The sequence below is a fragment of the Oncorhynchus masou genome, chromosome 25 (genome assembly GCF_036934945.1).
Source record: "Oncorhynchus masou masou isolate Uvic2021 chromosome 25, UVic_Omas_1.1, whole genome shotgun sequence".
Taxonomy (NCBI): domain Eukaryota; kingdom Metazoa; phylum Chordata; class Actinopteri; order Salmoniformes; family Salmonidae; genus Oncorhynchus; species Oncorhynchus masou.
The window spans coordinates 18,369,464-18,383,523 of NC_088236.1; the positions used below are offsets into that span (position 1 = coordinate 18,369,464).

The 14,060-nt window shown below is 46.9% G+C and overlaps 1 protein-coding gene across 4 annotated transcripts in view; it reads left to right on the forward strand.

Annotated features, from left to right (window-relative positions):
* Positions 1 to 14,060, forward strand: part of LOC135513864 (dedicator of cytokinesis protein 8-like) — a 137,392-nt gene that overhangs the window by 60,385 nt on the left and 62,947 nt on the right. For all 4 annotated transcript variants that reach the window (XM_064936837.1, XM_064936838.1, XM_064936841.1 and 1 more), the window contains 7 exons: positions 1,121 to 1,187; positions 11,240 to 11,389; positions 12,182 to 12,262; positions 12,451 to 12,610; positions 12,732 to 12,865; positions 13,500 to 13,593; positions 13,896 to 14,058. In XM_064936837.1, coding sequence (XP_064792909.1) covers positions 1,121 to 1,187; positions 11,240 to 11,389; positions 12,182 to 12,262; positions 12,451 to 12,610; positions 12,732 to 12,865; positions 13,500 to 13,593; positions 13,896 to 14,058 — 849 coding nt within the window. The remainder of the gene's footprint in view (positions 1 to 1,120; positions 1,188 to 11,239; positions 11,390 to 12,181; positions 12,263 to 12,450; positions 12,611 to 12,731; positions 12,866 to 13,499; positions 13,594 to 13,895; positions 14,059 to 14,060) is intronic.

Sequence of the window (14,060 nt, forward strand, 5' to 3'; positions counted from 1 at the left end):
TACACTTCCTTTCACAGAAGGAAAATAACTGTTTGCCTCTAGCTAACTAGCTACCTGTATGTGATAATCAACATGTTGTGTGGGACAGGGTGGCAGAGAGAGGGAAGATGTGTAGCCCACAGAAGGTTTGTGTGAGAAGGAGAAGATTATCTCACAATATGAATGATGGGGAAATGTTCCCAACATTTAGCATGCATTTGTCTGCTACTGCAATTGACAGACCATTGTTAAGTTGGAGACCATTCAGTTTGGTCTGAACCTTAGTCTTTAGCCTGGGAGCTCTGCACTACAGTGGTTGTCACCTTTCCTTAAGACCATCACTTTCTGTGAGACACGTTCCCTTTCTCTCCCTCTCTTACACACTTTCTGTGAGACACGTTCCCTTTCTCTCCCTCTCTTACACACTTTCTGTGAGACACGTTCCCTTTCTCTCCCTCTCTTACACACTTTCTGTGAGACACGTTCCCAAAGAGCCATGGGAGACAGGATTCATCTCCCTCTCTTACACACTTTCTGTGAGACACGTTCCCTTTCTCTCCTCTCTTACACACTTTCTGTGAGACACGTTAAGACCATCACTTTCTGTGAGACACGTTCCCTTTCTCTCCCTCTCTTACACACTTTCTGTGAGACACGTTCCCTTTCTCTCCCTCTGTTACACACTTTCTGTGAGACACGTTCCCTTTCTCTCCCTCTCTTACACACTTTCTGTGGGCTAGAATCTCTCTTTCTGCTTCTCCCCCACCGTAAAGCTGCCAAATGTTTCAGCTAAGTTCTTCATCATCTCTAAACATTGTTTTGGCAGCTGCTTGTCCCAACTTACAGTTGGGCTTATCACTCAATTGGCTCAGTTCCAAGTCTCAATGCTATGAGAGTACATGCACCCACAATCCATGTTTCTGTGGAGTATCCTGAGTTGATCAATAGAATCAAATGAAATCTATTCGCCACATACACAATTGCAGCAAAATGCTTATGTGCTTTCTCAATCAACAATGCAGAACTTTCTAGAATAGATAAAATGTAATTATACGTCAGGCTTATTGACAATGTTTGCTGGCTGGTCGACACACTGCTGTGAAATGACAGGCTGATACATTTTCTCCCCTGTCCTCCATAGGTTTGAGATTGACATTGAACCACTATTTGCTACCCTGGCTCTGTACGACCTGCGAGAGAAGAAAAAGGTACAGTAGAGGTTTCCTTCTGAAGGGCTGCTACAGTGCTGTGTTCTTCGGCCCACTGTGTGTTATAAGGTCATGAAGAATCGCATGTTGTTGAAGCTTGAAGTTGTTGAGGTTAATGCCTATTAAGGACAAGACGCACCATAGCGAACGTCGTCCGTGCGCAGTAGATCACGCGCTGGTTGTCGGCGAACAGTTGCAATTCAACATGTACGGTAGTCAGGAAATGTTCTAATCAGTTCGTCGGCAAGGCGTGCTTTATCTTTCAGGTGATCCCAGTGTGTCGGATTTGTGTTGCTGGTCAGTGAAGTGATGGATCAGGGGGATATCTGCAGACTTTAGCCACAGTAGACAGAACGTCCGGAAGCCCTGGGACAGAGGGGCTTCTCCAGTAGACCAAGCATAGCCGTGTTCATACAACCAACCCATCTGATTCACACTGTACTCTCCTATCCAAACACAGTTCTGTTAGCAAAAACGAGTAGCATGTGTGTTATGGACTTGCACAGCCGGGTGGTTTATGGATTGGATTTAGCGTTTTAAGGTTGAAGGGCACCACGTTTGGATTTGAGCCGCTGACCTTTTGGTGGTCTGGCCACACTGCATCCTGGGCAGTCTCAAAGTGCTAGTCTTTTTGTGCTGCCTTTCCCTTTATTATATACTGCATCTCCTGCATGGCGAGGGAACCAGATGATGCTCTTCTCCATAATATCCATAAGGCACAATGTTATTGTGGAGGTTAACACAACATCCTCTTAATTGAATTCATTAGAGGAGGATGCAGGTGGGCCTGAAAAAGGCACCATGTTGGAGGCCCATGAAACATCCCCCAGTTATGGAACAGGATGACAGGATGACTGTGACAGTTTGTTGAACTAATTACACTTGACATGACTCAATCTGGAACAGAGGGGTTTGGTGACGGGTTCTTTCACGCTCTCTCTGTCTCGCTCTCTCTGTCTGTCTCGCTCTCTCTGTCTCGCTCTCTCTGTCTCATTTACATTTATAATTTAAGTCAAATTTAGACATCACACATACAGACAATAAAGACATTACAAATGTCATATTATATATATATATATATCCAGTCTTTTTACAATGCGACAAGATAAAATTAACAAATATGGTTGAATTACACGTGTTCTTCTGGTTGCCCTTTCTCTGTCTCGCTCTCTCTGTCTCGCTCTCTCTGTCTCACTCTCTCTGTCTTGCTCTCTCTGTCTCGCTCTCTCAATTCAATTCAATTCAAGGGGCTTTATTGGCATGGGCAACATGTGTTAACATTGCCAAAGCAAGTAAGGTAGATAATATATAGAGTGAAATAAACAATACAAATTAACAGTAGACAACACACATACAGAAGTTTCAAAACAATAAAGACATTACAAATGTCATATTATATATATATATATACAGTGTTTTTACAATGTACAAATGATAAAGGACACAAGATAAAATAAATAAGCATAGATATGGGTTGTATTTACAATGGTGCGTGTTCTTCACTGTGTTGCCCGTCTTTCTCTCTCTCGTCTCTCTCTGTCTCGCTCTCTCGCTCTCTGTCTCTGTCTCGCTCTCTGTCTCGGTCTTTCTCTCTGCCTCGCTCTCTCTCTGCCTCGCTCTCTCTCTCTGTCTCTCTCTCTCTCTCTCTGCCTCGCTCGCTCTGCTCTCTCTCTGTCTCGCCTCTGCCTCTCTCTCTCTCGCTCTCTGCCTCTCTGTCTCGCTCTCTCTCTCTCGCTCTCTCTCTCTGTCTCGCTCTCTCTCTCGCTCGCTCTCTCTCTCTGTCTCGCTCTCTCTCTCTGTCTCGCTCTCTCTCTCTGTCTCGCTCTCTCTCTCTGTCTCGCTCTCTGCCTGTCTCGGCTCGCGCTCTCTCTCTGCCTCGCTCTCTCTCTCTCTGCCTCGCTCTCTCTCTCTCTCTCTCTGTCTCGCTTCTCTCTCTGTCTCGTCTCGTCTCGCTCTGTCTCTCTCTGTCTCGCTCTCTCTCTCTGTCTCGCTCTCTCTCTCTGTCTCTCTCTCTCTCTGTCTGTCTCGCTCTCTCTCTCTCTCTGTCTCGTCTCTCTCTCTCTCTCTCTGTCTCGCTCTCTCTCTCTCTCGTCTCTCTCTCTGTCTCTCTCTCTGTCTCGCCTCGTCTCTCTCTCTCTCGCCTCTCTCGCTCTCTCTCGCTCTCTCTGCCTCTCGCTCTCTCTCGCTCTCTCTCTCTCTCTGCCTCGCTCTCTCTCTCGCTCTCTGCCTCGCTCTCTCGCTCTCTCTCTCTCTCTGCCTCGTCTCTCTCTGTCTCTCTCTCTCTGTCTCTGTCTCTCTCTGTCTCGCTCTCTCTCGCTCTGTCTCGCTCTCTCTCTCTCTGTCTCGCCTCTCTCTCTCTGTCTGTCTCGCTCTCTCTCTCTCTGTCTCGCTCGCTCTCTCTCTCTCTGTCTCGCTCGCTCTCTCTCTCTCTGTCTCGCTCTCTCTCTCTCTGTCTCGCTCTCTCTCGCTCTCTCTCGCTCTCTCTCTCTCGCTCTCTCTCGCTCTGTCTCGCTCTCTCTCTCTCTGCTCTGTCTGTCCCTCCCTGTCTGTCTGTCTCTCTATTTCTCTCTTTCACCATCTCTACTGTTTCTCTGCAATGAAATGCGGTTTTGGTTTCACATCTGGGAAATATGCAGCAGATGTTGATATAGTTCGCTGACAACATTTCTCTAATCCTGTCCTGCCCTGACCGACTGACAGATGGTTACAGTACACACTAATAACGGGTGTATAAAAGATTATTACAGCGAAGATGGTTGTGATTTATTAGGCCAACCATGGTGTGTGTATTGTAGGCCTACAGTAGAATATGATCATACTGATCATGGTCATGATCATGGTCATGTCCAGGGGATTGGGAGGTTTATGCCAGATGTTTAGAACACAGCCAGCAATCATCAGCTGTGTTTCATCACAATTAATATGAAGTCCTGTGGAACTCTTGGCTTTTAAAGTTAATACACTGCAATGCCGTCACAATGTAGACCACATTAACTGTTGAAATTTGAAGCGTTATCCCGTGTGTGTGTGAACTGTCACACTCTTCTGTCTGCTTCAGATTAAACTTGAGAGAGACAGAGGAAGAAATCCATGCTGTGTTATGTTGTGTGCTAGCAGCATCAGTCCTGCTATGAAGTGTTAAAGACTGTTGTAGAGGACTCATAATGGGACATGTGGAATGAAGAGGTTGTAAATGGGTTTGTAATGGGACCTAACATGACACTCACAGCGTACAGGGTCACCGTAGGGTCATCCTCTTCTCAGGACACAGTCACAAGTGAGGAGCCGTAGAAACAGAGACTCTTTCTCAATTTGTCTTTCCCCGATTCGTTACACCCTCTCTCCTTGCCTCCTTCTCAAAGTGTATGGGACGAAAAGATCCTATGTCCATCCCCTTAACATTTGATCCTCTAAAACGATGAGGAGGTAAGTGGTAAGAGAGGACTTGAGGAAATGTAAGAAATAGAGGTCGACCGATTATGATTTTTCAACGCCGATACCGAGTACCAAAAAAAGCCGACAACGATTAATCGGCCGATTTAATAAAAAAATAAATAATAATAATAATAATAATAAAAAATATATATATGTGTGTGTGTGTGTGTGTTTATTTTTATTTGTAATTATGACAATTACTACAATACTGAATGAACACTAATTTTAACTTAATATAGTACATCAATAAAATCAATTTAGCCTCAAATAAATAAGGAAACATGTTCAATATGGTTTAAATAATGCAAAAACAAAGTGTTGGAGAAGAAACTAAAAGTGCAATTTACATTTACATTTACATTTAAGTCATTTAGCAGACGCTCTTATCCAGAGCGACTTACAAATTGGTGAATTCACCTTCTGACGTCAGTGGAACAGCCACTTTACAATAGTGCATCTAAATCATTTAAGGGGGGTGAGAAGGATTGCTTTATCCTATCCTAGGTATTCCTTGAAGAGGTGGGGTTTCAGGTGTCTCCGGAAGGTGGTGATTGACTCCGCTGTCCTGGCGTCGTGAGGGAGTTTGTTCCACCATTGGGGGGCCAGAGCAGCGAACAGTTTTGACTGGGCTGAGCGGGAACTGTACTTCCTCAGTGGTAGGGAGGCGAGCAGGCCAGAGGTGGATGAACGCAGTGCCCTTGTTTGGGTGTAGGGCCTGATCAGAGCCTGGAGGTACTGCGGTGCCGTTCCCCTCACAGCTCCGTAGGCAAGCACCATGGTCTTGTAGCGGATGCGAGCTTCAACTGGAAGCCAGTGGAGAGAGCGGAGGAGCGGGGTGACGTGAGAGAACTTGGGAAGGTTGAACACCAGACGGGCTGCGGCGTTCTGGATGAGTTGTATTTTTAATGGCACAGGCAGGGAGCCCAGCCAACAGCTAATTTTAACAGTAATCCAGACGGGAGATGACAAGTGCCTGGATTAGGACCTGCGCCGCGTTCCTGTGTGAGGCAGGGCGTACTCTGCGGATGTTGTAGAGCATGAACCTACAGGAACGGGCCACCGCCTTGATGTTAGTTGAGAACGTCAGGGTGTTGTCCAGGATCACGCCAAGGTTCTTAGCGCTCTGGGAGGAGGAAACAATGGAGTTGTCAACCGTGATGGCGAGATCATGGAACGGGCAGTCCTTCCCCGGGAGGAAGAACAGCTCCGTCTTGCCGAGGTTCAGCTTGAGGTGGTGATCCGCCATCCACACTGATATGTCTGCCAGACATGCAGAGATGCGATCCGCCACCTGGTCATCAGAAGGGGGAAAGGAGAAGATTAATTGTGTGTCGTCTGCATAGCAATGATAGGAGAGACCATGTGAGGTTATGACAGAGCCAAGTGACTTGGTGTATAGCGAGAATAGGAGAGGGCCTAGAACAGAGCCCTGGGGGACACCAGTGGTGAAGCGCGTAAAAAGGAGAAGTGTTCTTAACGCCACGCCACCTGGTAGGAGCGACCTGTCAGGTAGGACGCAATCCAAGCGTGGGCCGCACCGGAGATGCCCAACTCGGAGAGGGTGGAGAGGAGGATCTGATGGTTCACAGTGTCGAAGGCAGCCGATAGGTCTAGAAGGATGAGAGCAGAGAGAGAGAGTTGCTTTGGGCAGTGCGGAGCGCCTCCGTGATACAGAGAAGAGCAGTCTCAGTTGAATGACTAGTCTTGAAACCTGACTGATTTGGATCAAGAAGGTCATTCTGAGAGAGATAGCGGGAGAGCTCATACCAAGAAAAGCACGTTCAAGAGTTTTGGAGAGAAAAGAAAGAAGGGATACTGGTCTGTAGTTGTTGACATCGGAGGGATCGAGTGTAGGTTTTTTCAGAAGGGGTGCAGACTCGCTCTCTTGAAGACGGAAGGGACAGCACTAGCGGTCAGGGATGAGTTGATGAGCGAGGTGAGGGAGGGACAAGGTCTCCGGAAATGGTCTGGAGAAGAGAGGAGGGGATAGGGTAGCGGGCAGGTTGTTGGGCGGCCGGCCGTTACAAGGGACGAGATTTCATCTGGAGAGAGTAGGGAGAGACTAGGTCAGAGCACAGGGTAGGGCAGTGTGAGCAGAACCAGCGGTCTCGTTTGACTTAGCAAACAAGGATCGGATGTCGGTCCTTCTTTTCAAAATGGTTGACGAAGTCATCTGCAGAGAGGGAGGAGGGGGGAGGGGGAGGAGGATTCAGGAGGGAGGAGAAGGTGGCAAAGAGCTTCCTAGGGTTAGAGGCAGATGCTTGGAATTTAGAGTGGAAGAAAGTGGCTTTAGCAGCAGAGACAGAGGAGGAAAATGTAGAGAGGAGGGAGTGAAAGGATGCCAGGTCCGTAGGGAGGCGAGTTTTCCTCCATTTCCGCTCGGCTGCCTGGAGCACTGTTCTGTGAGCTCGCAATGAGGTCGAGCCACGGTCTGCGGGAGGAGGACCGAGCCGGCCTGGAGGATAGGGGACATAGAGAGTCAAAGGATGCAGAAAGGGAAGAGAGGAGGGTTGAGGAGGCAGAATCAGGAGATAGGTTGGAGAAGGTATGAGCAGAGGGAAGAGATGATAGGATGGAAGAGGAGAGAGTAGCGGGGGAGAGAGAGCGAAGGTTGGGACAGTAGGGACAGATACCATCCGAGTAGGGGCAGTGTGGGAAGTGTTGGATGAGAGCGAGAGGGAAAAGGATACAAGGTAGTGGTCGGAGACTTGGAGGGAGTTGCAATGAGGTTAGTGGAAGAACAGCATCTAGTAAAGATGAGGACAGAGCGTATTGCCTGCCTTGTGAGTAGGGGGGAAGGTGAGAGGGTGAGGTCAAAGAGGAGAGGAGTGGAAAGAAGGAGGCAGAGAGGAATGAGTCAAAGGTAGACGTGGGGAGGTTAAAGTCGCCCAGGACTGTGAGAGGTGAGCCGTCCTCAGGAAAGGAGCTTATCAAGGCATCAAGCTCATTGATGAACTCTCCGAGGGAACCTGGAGGGCGATAAATGATAAGGATGTTAACTTGAAAGGGCTGGTAACTGTGACAGCATGGAATTCAAAGGAGGCGATAGACAGATGGGTAAGGGGAGAAAGAAAGAATGACCACTTGGGAGAGATGAGGATCCCGTGTGCCACCACAATAGCTGACCAGAAGCTCTCGGTGTGTGCGAGAACACGTGGGCGGACAGAGAGAGCAGTAGGAGTAGCAGTGTTGTCTGTGGTGATCCATGTTTCCGTCAGTGCCAAGAAGTCGAGGGACTGGAGGAGGCATAGGCTGAGATGAACTCTGCCTTGTTGGCCGCAGATCGGCAGTTCCAGAGGCTTACCGGAGACCTGGAACTCCACGTGGGTCGTGCGCGCTGGGACCACCAGAGTAGGGTGGCCGCGGCCACCCGGTGTGGAGCGTTTGTATGGTCTGTGCAGAGAGGAGAGAACAGGGATAGATAGACACATAGTTGACAGGCTACAGAAGAGGCTACGCTAATGCAAAGGAGATTGGAATGACAAGTGGACTACACTTATCGAATGTTCAGAACGTTAAACTTACGTAGCAATATGTGCCATGTAAGAAAGCGACAGTTTAAGTTCCTTGCTCAGAACATGAGAACATGTTCCTTTTAACAATATTCCCAGGTAAGAAGTTTTAGGTTGTAGTTATTATAGGAATTATAGGACTATTTCTCTCTATACGATTTGTATTTCTTATACCTTTGACTATTGGATGTTCTTATAGGCACTTTAGTATTGCCAGTGTAACAGTATAGCTTCTGTCCCTCTCCTCGCCCCTACCTGGGCTCAAACCAGGAACACATCGACAACAGCCACCCTCGAAGACAGCGTTACCCATGCAGAGCAAGGGGAACAACTACTCAAGTCTCAGGGCGAGTACCGATTGAAATGCTATTAGCGCTCACTCCGCTAACTAGCTAGCCATTTCACATCGGTTACACCAGCCTAATCTCGGGAGTTGATAGGCTTGAAGTCATGAACAGCACAATGCTTGAAGCACAGGGAAGAGCTGCTGGCAAAACGCACAAAAGTGCTGTTTGAAAGAATGCTTACGAGCCTGCTGGTGCCTACCATCGCTCAGTCAGACTGCTCTATCAAATCATAGACTTAATTATAACATAATAACACACAGAAATACGAGCCTTTGGTCATTAATATGGTGAATCCGGAAACTATCAATATTCTTTCAGTGAAATACGGAACCATTCCGTATTTTATTTAATGGATGGCATCCCTAAGTCTAAATATTGCTGTTACATTGCACAACAATTACGTACAATTCTGGCAAATTAGTTCGTAATGAGCCAGGCGGCCCAAACTGTTGCATATACCCTGACTCTGCATGCAAGAGAGGTGACACAATTTCACCTGGTTAATATTGCCTGCTAACCTTTCTTTTAGCTAAATATGCAGGTTTAAAAATATACTTCTGTGTATTGATTTTAAGAAAGGCATTGATGTTTATGGTTAGGTACACGTTGGAGCAACGACAGTCCTTTTGTGGATTACGCACAGCATTGATTTATATGCAACGCAGGACACGCTAGATAAACTAGTAATATCATCAACCATGTGTAGTTATGTGATTTATGATTGATTGATTGTTTTTCTAAGATAAGTTTAATGCTAGCTAGCAACTTACCTTGGCATCTTACTGCATTCGCGTAACAGGCAGGCTCCTCCTGAGGCACGTGGTTAGAGCGTTGGACTAGTTAACCGTAAGGTTGCAAGATTGAATCCCTAAGCTGACAAGGTAAAATCTGTCGTTCTGCCCCTGAACAAGGTAGTTAACCCACCGTTCCTGGCCGTCATTGAAAATATGAATGTAGGCCTCCCGGGTGGCGCAGTGGTCTAGGGCACTGCAGTGCTAGCTGTGCCACCAGAAACTCTGGGTTCGCGCCCAGGCTCTGTCGCACTACCGGCCGCACCCGGAGGTCCGTGGGGTGGCGCACAATTGGCCTAGCGTCGTCCGGGTTAGGGAGGGCTTGGCCGGTAGGGAAATCCTTGTCTCATCGCGCACCAGCGACTCCTGTGGCGGCCAGGTGAATGGTGTTTCCTCCGACACATTGGTGCGGCTGGCTTCTGGGTTGGATGCACGCTGTGTTAAGAAGCAGTGTGGCTTGGTTGGGTTGTGTTTCGAGGACACATGGCTTTCAACCTTCGTCTCTCCCAAGCCCGTACGGGAGTTGTAGCGATTAGACAAGATAGTAATTACTTTGGATACCACGAAAAAGGGGGTCAAAATAATAATAAAAAAATAAAGTTGGAAAAATAAAAATACCGATTTCCGTTTGTTATGAAAACTTGAAATCGGCCCTAAATTAGTCGGCAATTCCGATTAATCGGTCGACCTCTAGTAAGAAATGGACATCTCTCTCATATTTTCAGAGAGAGTGAGATCTCTGCCTGGGACAGTTAGCATGTCACATCTATGACAGGCTGTATGCTGTATGATGTATGATGATGAGTACAGGTAAAGAGTTACACAAACAGTCAATAATGACACTGCCGAGATGAATAATTTCTTATGCATTCATACACTTACAGAAAAGTGTTTCATAACTTTGTATCCAGAATACCACAGAAATAGAGCCAGAGTACTGTCTGTGTGGTATTCTAGTAGGGACAGAGTAACGTCTGTGTGGTATTACAGTAGGGACAGACTACGGTCTGTGTGGTATTACAGTAGGGACAGACTACGGTCTGTGTGGTATTACAGTAGGGACAGACTACTGCCTGTGTGGTATTACAGTAGGGACAGACTACGGTCTGCGTGGTATTACAGTAGGGACAGACTACGGTCTGTGTGGTATTACAGTAGGGACAGACTACTCTCTGTGTGGTATTACAGTAGGGACAGACTACGGTCTTTGTGGTATTACAGTAGGGACACACTACTGTCTGCGTGGTATTACAGTAGGGACAGACTATGGTCTTTGTGGTATTACAGTAGGGACACACTACTGTCTGCGTGGTATTACAGTAGGGACAGACTACTGTCTGTGTGGTATTACAGTAGGGACAGACTACGGTCTGTGTGGTATTACAGTAGGGACAGACTACTGTCTGTGTGGTATTACAGTAGGGACACACTACTGTCTGTGTGGTATTACAGTAGGGACACACTACTGTCTGTGTGGTATTACAGTAGGGACAGACTACTGTCTGTGTGGTATTACAGTAGGGACAGACTACGGTCTTTGTGGTATTACAGTAGGGACAGTCTACGGTCTGCGTGGTATTACAGTAGGGCCAGTGTACTGTCTGTGTGATGGTGATTTAGAGTAGAGCTCTCAGCTGGGTGAGGGAATGGGTTCAACAGCACTCTGTATGGTGACCAGTCTCTTATATAACATGGGTCAGAAGCCTGTCGGACACAAACCAGCTGGAAAAAGGCCTGTGTCCCTATAATAATTCCTATACGGGAATTAGTTCATTAGGGCACACCATTGTGCTTGCAACGGAAATTGTAAATGAGCGTTTCTTGTTGGACAAGTTCAGGTAGGCTCTCCACTATTTCCGGTTTGGTGCCTCTCCAGCCATATTATCTACCATGAGATGAATGGACACTCATGTAATCCACCGCTAAGGTGAACTCTAACGCTGACCCTCTCTGTTTGACTTCCTCAGATATCCGAGAACTTCTACTGTGATCTGAACTCAGACCAGTTTAAAGGGTTCCTGAGACCCCACACGCCACAGACGGACCACTCCACCCTCTCCCGAGCAGCCATCTTCTCCATCACATACCCCTCCCCAGACATCTACCTGGTCATCAAGGTAAGATACCCATCTCACCTACCTGCATCTATCTGCAGTACTTGCTTGTTCAGGTAATACACACGTCTGTACGGCACCTACAGTATGTATCTACAGTTGCTGGTCAATATGGTGAACACTATAGAACTAAATATATGCCATTTTAATAGAAGCTTTTATCCAAAGTGACTTAACAGTAGTGTACTACCTGCATACATTTTCATATGGGTTGGCCCCAGCTGGAATTGAACCCACAGCCCTGACCTGTCTACCTCCTCACACATATTACCTATGGTGCCCCTATCAATCTGTGGGTAACGCATACAGTAGGCAACTCTCCATAGATCCCTGTGTACAGTATTAGCTTGGACACCTCTGTGTCCTGGCTGTGTTTCAGAGTGATGTACCTCTGTGTCCTGGCTGTGTTTCAGAGATGATGTGTCCCTGTGTTCTGATGTCCTGTGCTGTGTTTCAGAGTGATGTACCTCTGTGTCCTGGCTGTGTTACAGAGTGATGTACCTCTGTGTCCTGGCTGTGTTTCAGAGTGATGTACCTCTGTGTCCTGGCTGTGTTTCAGAGTGATGTACCTCTGTGTCCTGGCTGTGTTTCAGAGTGATGTACCTCTGTGTCCTGGCTGTGTTTCAGAGTGATGTACCTCTGTGTCCTGGCTGTGTTTCAGAGTGATGTACCTCTGTGTCCTGGCTGTGTTTCAGAGTGATGTACCTCTGTGTCCTGGCTGTGTTTCAGAGGGATGTACCTCTGTGTCCTGGCTGTGTTTCAGAGTGATGTACCTCTGTCCTGGCTGTGTTTCAGATAGAGAAGGTGCTGCAGCAGGGAGAGATCAGTGACTGTGCGGAACCATACATGGTCATGAAGGAGACGGACTCAGCAAAGGTAGAGTGCCATGATCACACACACACACACACACACACACACACACACACACACACACACACACACACACACACACACACACACACACACACACACACACACACACACACACACACACACACACACACACACACACACACACAGAGCTATAGGTTCTAATTGTGGTTCTGTGTGGTTCCCTGGGTCAGAACAAGGAGAAGCTGGAAAAGCTGCGTAATCAGTCTGAGATGTTCTGTCAGAGACTTGGTCGCTACCGCATGCCCTTTGCCTGGGCTACAGTCAACATCATGAACGTCATCAGCACCGCCACACTGGACCGAGACACCACCGACTCTGACAGCCTCAACGGTGTGTGTGTTTGTGTGTGCGTGCGTGCGTGATAAGCTGGTTAACTCTGGCGCCCAAGGCTTGTTTAATCTTACTTTACTTTTCTGTACCTGACTTGACTGACCTCTCCTCCCCTATCCAGGTAAATCCAGCAGTCTGGAAAAGAGAGGTCAGTTGCCCAGGAGGAACTCAGAGAGGTTCGGTACCATGGAAGACCAGTGTAACATGTCTGCCTTCAAACCTGCTACCATCACCATCAGCACCTTCTGCAAGCAGGTCTGACCACATGCACTAGAGAAAACAACACACTCTACAATAAAAACATTGATCCAGCGACATAAGCATCACTAAGCTCAGAGAATCACTAAGCTCAGAGAATCTCTTAGACAGAGAATCTCTTAGACAGAGAATCTCTTAGACAGAGAATCTCTTAGACAGAGAATCTCTTAGACAGAGAATCTCTTAGACAGAGAATCTCTTAGACAGAGAATCTCTTAGACAGAGAATCTCTTAGACAGAGAATGTCTTAGACAGAGAATGTCTTAGAGAATGCTTAACCTTGTGGGTATCACCTCGAGACAAGGCATTCTTTCATTCCACACATAATCCACAGAGCAGACACCTGATAAGACCAGGCCAGGTATCATATAGACATACCATACATTCTCCAACAAGGGTGCATTTTTCCTTCCTACTAGCAACTGTGGAGAGTTGATCTCATAACAACAGTTAGTTGCACTGCTCAATATGTCACCTTCCTATGAAGTTGATGGAATAGAGGAAAGAAGTCTGCTGTGCAACACTACAAATTCCCAATGTTTAATTCTGAGGTGTTCAGAGACATTATATCAGTGTATATTGTACGCAAAGACATGTTCATTTGACTAAACTGGACCCTGCTTTGTTTAAGGAGGGGGACCGTCTGAGTGATGAGGACTTGTTTAAGTTCCTGGCAGACATCAAGAAGTTCTCATCCCTGCAGAGAAGAATTAAAACCATACCAGGTGATCCGCTATTTAACCACACAGCAAGACCTGCTGTCTGTGTGTGCTGTTTCATTCCATTCAACCCAACAACAAGTGACTAGAATGTCCCATTTCTAAGAACAACTGTCTGTTTTATCTGGGTTTATGTGTTTAAGTGACTTCATGCATTTAAATTAGCTGAATATGCTATTTTGTACAATTCAGAATCAATTGCTTATAGTGGTGAACCTGTGGGACTGAAAACATTCTCATATTTACTTACTTTGGAATAATTCTGAATGAACATAGTTTCAGACTGTATTTGACTTGATCTATTTTAGGTACAATAAGACTGGATGTGACTCCGGTCCATGACAACCCAGTGGCCTGTCTGTCTACTGAGCTGATCCCAGTCAAACCACTGGCTGAGAAGAACGTCCGACCTGTCAAAGAGGTGTTGGAGTTCCCCTCCAGCGAGGTCTATGTTCCACACAGCACTTACAGGT